Here is a 4,988-nt window from a genome sequence, read left to right as displayed (position 1 = left end):
AGCTCCAGCCATTCCCTGGGGGCTGTCCCTGCTCCCCCCAGAGCAGAGCTCAGTCCTGCCCCTCCTCTGCCCCTGCCCAGGCAGTTGGAACTGCAGGGAGGTCTCCCCTCAGTCTCCTCTGCTCCAGCTGAACACACCAAGTGCCCTCAGTGTCCTCACACACCTTCAAATCCAGGCCCTTCCCCATCTTCACTGCCCTCCTTTGGACACTCTCCAATGGCTTCCGATCTTCCTTATATTGTGATGCCCAAAACTGCCCCAATATTGCAGGTGACTGATGTTGAGGGACCTCCCCACGGGTGAAGTTGGGCTGTGGGGCTGCCCCGCCAGGCTCTGGGGAGTGGGTGATTTGTGCCAGCTCAGGACTTGGGTGGTTTGTGCAATTGCTTTTTTTTAGAATTGTGTGATTTCTCAAGAGTCCTGGCTGTCACTGCCCGTGGGGGTGAGCAGTGAGGCCCTCAGAAGGAAGTTGTGCCCTAATGGAGCGTCTCTGAGTTTCCACGTCAGAATTAATCTTAGTGCACAAACTCATTTCCCTGGAAGATCCTGTGTTGTTTGTTGGTTATTAACCCCCCCTTCCCCTCCCTTCCACGTGTAAGCACTATAGTTTTGGGGAAGATAAACTATTTTCCCCAGGTGTAGGAATGGAATAGGATGTTTCATCATAAGAACATGAGCTCAGCTCAGTTAGGGGGTGTGACCTTTGCCTCTCTCACAGGTGAGTGCTGATCCAGAAATTAACAGCTGAAATTAAGGAGAGGTGGAGCTGCTTGGGACTGATAACATCACCCTGCCCCTGGCATGCTGATCTTCCTGGTGATTCCTGCTCCCTCTGGAATGCAGTGCACTGACTTTCCCTGGCTGACAGGTCGTCTTATTTGGCATTAATATCAGTTTTGAACTTTAGCTGTACCTTGGACCAAGTGGGTCTATCCAGGCCCCTGCACTATTTCTGCCTTACATGGGTCTCTCTGTAGATAAAAATTACTGTCTTAGAGCCCTTAATATGTCATGGCTCCTGTAATAACTTTAGTAGAAGGGAAAAATAACTGTTTGTTTAAACTGAATGAAATCAGGGTACTGTGAAAGCTAATGGCCAAATTTAACCCCTCAGTTGCCCCTTGTGGGTGGGAAGCTTGGATGAGTTGGTTGCTGTGATGGGTCGGTTGCTGTGATGGGTCGATGCTCGCTGCTCCTGTAATGAGAGGAGTCTCCTTTGCTGCTCCAACAAACCTATGGGTCACTGTGTCAGTGGGGGGAAATAATTTAGCAGCCTGTGATTTGTGTCTTCTTCAGGGTGATGTTTGAGCTTAAACTCTGCTTTGTGAAACACACCCATTTTTAAACCCATAGCAGATTTTTCTGTCATAGGGCTGTGGAAAACCTGGATGTGTCCCTGAGCAGGTGGGAGGCCTTGAGACAACTTCAAAGCACAGTCAGGGAGGAGTTAAAATGTTCTGAGAGGAAAAGGTTTTTCTAAATATTTGAATTAATTTCTCAATGTCTTTAAAAAAGACAATACACTGATTTCAGAGATAAGGCCAAAACGTTCTTCAGTTCATATTTTCAAAGTGATAATTGCGGGAATGAGGTCTTGAACTGCAAGAAGTGCTGCTGTTCTGTAATACAGCCTGACAGAAATGAGGCTTTTTTTTTTTTCCCCTAGTCAAGAAATCTATAAATAGCAAATTGTCTATTAACAGGTGTCTTGTGAAATTACTCTGTGAAGTATCAGAGTTACACAGTGTAAAAAAAATTCAGGATTATGGAGTTCTCAGATAAAATGACTTTGTTTCCCCTGAGTAGATGCAAATCTGCTTCGAAATCTGCTTAATATAATGGAAGCCCCAAATAAACAAAGCTGTGTTTCAATGTTTTAGTATTTCAAAGTCTGTTATACACAGAGCTGAAAGTCTCCATCCAGCATAGAAGCTCTGTGATCTTCAGTCCTGTGCATGTATCCACTTGTATATATTTGGTTTTGATAATGGAGAATTAATATATTACAAATCCATGCTAATGACTGTGAGCTCTATTATAAGTTATTTTGGTTTTTTTTTTTTTTTTTAATTTTTAATCCCTGGTTAAGATAAAATGCAGTATTTGATCACTGTATTATAACTTCAGTCAGGATTTAATTATTCATAAGATCACAACAAAAGGGGATATATTTTGCAAATATGACTATTTAATAGTGTGACCCTTCAGGAGAGCAATCTGATATTGAATCTTTAGTGAGGAATGAGTAACTCGCTTTTATTTGCCTTATAAATCACGTAGATTACTGCAATATAGATAAGTAAATTCTGCTCTGTTCTGGTGTTCTAGCAAGAGCAACAAATGTATTTCAGCACTCGGTTAAATGAGTGGAGTTCCCACCAACAGAGTGAATTAAAACTATGTTAAAAAAGTATTTTATAGCACTGTGTGGCTGTGTTTTTGGAGTTGCTGTTTATTGGTGCACCAACAAAACCCAGAGGAGGGCGAGGGCTGTTGAAAGTGCAAAGGAATGACCTTCTGCTGAGGAGCTTTGTATTATTTAGGGTTGGGAGAGCTTGGAGCAACTTGCTCTAGTGGAATGTGTCCCCTTCCTGTGGCAGGGGGGTGGAAGGAGAGGAGCTTTAGGGTTCCTTCCAACCCAAACCGATCTGTGGTTCTATTTGTGCAAGTGCTGATATTTTTTAACATTGCAACTTGGGCTGTCTGGGCTTTTCTGAACTGTGCAATGTGGAAGCCCAGATGTTTTGAGATGGTTTCCAAAAATGCCTCACTTGTAGTTATAAGTGTTTCAATTTCGCAAGGAAATATTCTTTGACTTGGTACCGTGTACCAAATGCAGACAAAGGGAAGGATTCAGTGAACTTTTTCATCAGTCAGGGTGTGTTGGAGGAGCTGCCATCTAATGCTGCTGTTGACACACAGGAGGAGAGGCTTTGGCTCTGGGCCCACATGAGCTGACTGCAGAGTCCTCCTGCCAACCTGAATGCAGTTCCCTGACAGATCCAAACTGTGCAAGGCCAGACCAGCTGGGCTTGGCTCCCAATTGTTTAAGTTTTGCTGCCAGGTCTCATCAGGAGAGCGTTGCACCTTCAGCAGGGCCCTTTGCAGCAGTGGCATTTTTCCTGAAGTCCTTGCAGAGAAAGTGGTTCCCCGCTCCTGCTGCAAGCAGGAGTGATTTACATCAGGCAGAAGTGATTGGTGTAAAAACTGGCCGTGGATTCTTGCAGAGAATCTTGCTGGGCCTTGGGCAAAGAGAGCTCGGTGGGGCTCCCCAAGGTCCATTGCACCCGCCCATCTCCATCAACTTTGGGCTGCTTTGCTTTTCTTCCTTCTCACTGGTAACACCAAACCATGCCAGAGGCCGACCTGGAAATAGGAATAAAAGGCACAAAATGTTCCTTATATCCGTGTAAATGGCTTGAAGAGGAACTGGAGCACTTCTGATGGGCCAAGGGAGAGAAGCGTGTGCTGTTTCCACTCAGCACAGGGCCATGGACTCTGGGGAGTGCAGAGCCCTGTGGTCTGATAGACCATCTTCATTGTGTGCACTGACACGTAGATCAAAGTCACAGCCTGCTGTCCAGGCTCCAAACCCCCCCTTCCTGCCCAGTGTGATGTGCCCTCGTCTGTTCTCTGTAGCAGCCATGTGGGATATTGCAAATTAAATCGTATTTCACTCTAACCTGCAAATTTACATCTTAGCTGGAAACCCACAAGGAAAAATGTGAAAATTAATGCAGCAGTTCTGGGCATCCATCTCTTTCTTTCACTGCATCCTGGTGCCAGTGTTTTACAGGAGCTCATTAGCAGAGGCAGAGTTATGTCCCCAAACCCTTTCCATTATGGTTTTAAACCAGCTGAACCCTCCAGGGCTGGGATGTGGTCAGGTAACCCAGAGATAGTGAGGGCACTGTTAGAGCTTGGGAACCAGGCATGATTTTTCACAGGTTTTTCTTTTGTTCAGAGATGTCAAATGTGGAGTTTTCTTCAAACCCCTTATGTCTTTTATTGCATGTAAAACTCTAATTTCCCTCTGCTGTTCCTTCCTGAAAGGCATCACCGGGTGATCAGTTGTATCAAGATGCTTCAGGTATCAGTTGCCTGTTTCTTTTTTTTTTTTTTTTTTGCATTTAACCAAATGAAATGTGGAAAGAAAGAAAGAAAAGTAAAAGGCTGAACTATGGCAATTTTAAAGATCTCCTCAGTTAAGGGAACAGAGCCAAACCCAATCCATTCCATATTAAAAACTCTGGGTGTCTGTTTTCCACAGGTTCCACCAAGGAACTGATTGAGAGCTGCTGTGGAGCTGGACAACAGTGGGCCATAGACAATGGGGAGTGCACAGAAATCCCCGTGAGTGGAATGGATGGTGACATCTGCAGGTATGTGAGGCACCCCCCAACGTTTTGGATTAACGTAAAGAACAGTCCTTTAGAAGAAATCAAATATGATTCGTGGGGTGTCCAGGAGACAGGGAACTGTTTCGTTCATGGTCTGAGTTATTGGCAGACTGGCAGTGTGTCGTGGCAAATTAGAAAGAAGGCTTTCCCCTTCCATTTCCCTAAAATCTCTTCTAAACAAAGCCTGTTAAGGTTTTTGCCTCTCCTGTGTGAGCAGAGGAAATTTTCCCCCCCTCCATTCTCAGGACATTTGTGGAGTTTCAGATGAATGGAAGGGCAGAGCTCGGCTTCCCTTTGGCAGTGTTAAATGTGGTGATTAATTGTTAATTGTATCATGACATGGTGTGTTTATTGCCCAGGGTGAATGGCCCCTGGTTGTGGTGCCTGTGTTCAGCTGGAGGGGGGATCATGCACCCTGAAAATGCTGCTGGTGGCAGCAGCATCTGCCCTGAGGAGCATTCCAGGAGGGTCCCAGGTATTCCAGGTTCAGCCTGCACAGCAGGAGAAGGAGAGTGGGTGCAGAGTAACATGGATTCAATATTCCACTGGCTGCAATTCATCCAGTTCCCTTCCCCCTAGTCTGGAACA

The 4,988-nt window shown here is 45.3% G+C and overlaps 1 protein-coding gene across 1 annotated transcript in view; it reads left to right on the top strand.

Moving 5' to 3' along the window:
• FBLN2 (fibulin 2) overlaps nucleotides 1-4,988 on the top strand; it is a 71,080-nt gene that overhangs the window by 31,571 nt on the left and 34,521 nt on the right. The window contains exon 2 of the mRNA XM_027903247.1: nucleotides 4,271-4,382. Within this exon, the coding sequence (XP_027759048.1) occupies nucleotides 4,271-4,382 (112 nt within the window). The remainder of the gene's footprint in view (nucleotides 1-4,270; nucleotides 4,383-4,988) is intronic.

Source organism: Empidonax traillii, unplaced genomic scaffold, assembly GCF_003031625.1.
Source record: "Empidonax traillii isolate 1590-97213 ecotype Southwest subspecies unplaced genomic scaffold, ASM303162v1 scaffold947:size350189, whole genome shotgun sequence".
Lineage (NCBI taxonomy): Eukaryota > Metazoa > Chordata > Aves > Passeriformes > Tyrannidae > Empidonax > Empidonax traillii.
Note: the sequence above shows the minus strand (reverse complement) of the source record. Positions and strands in the feature narration are given on the sequence as shown.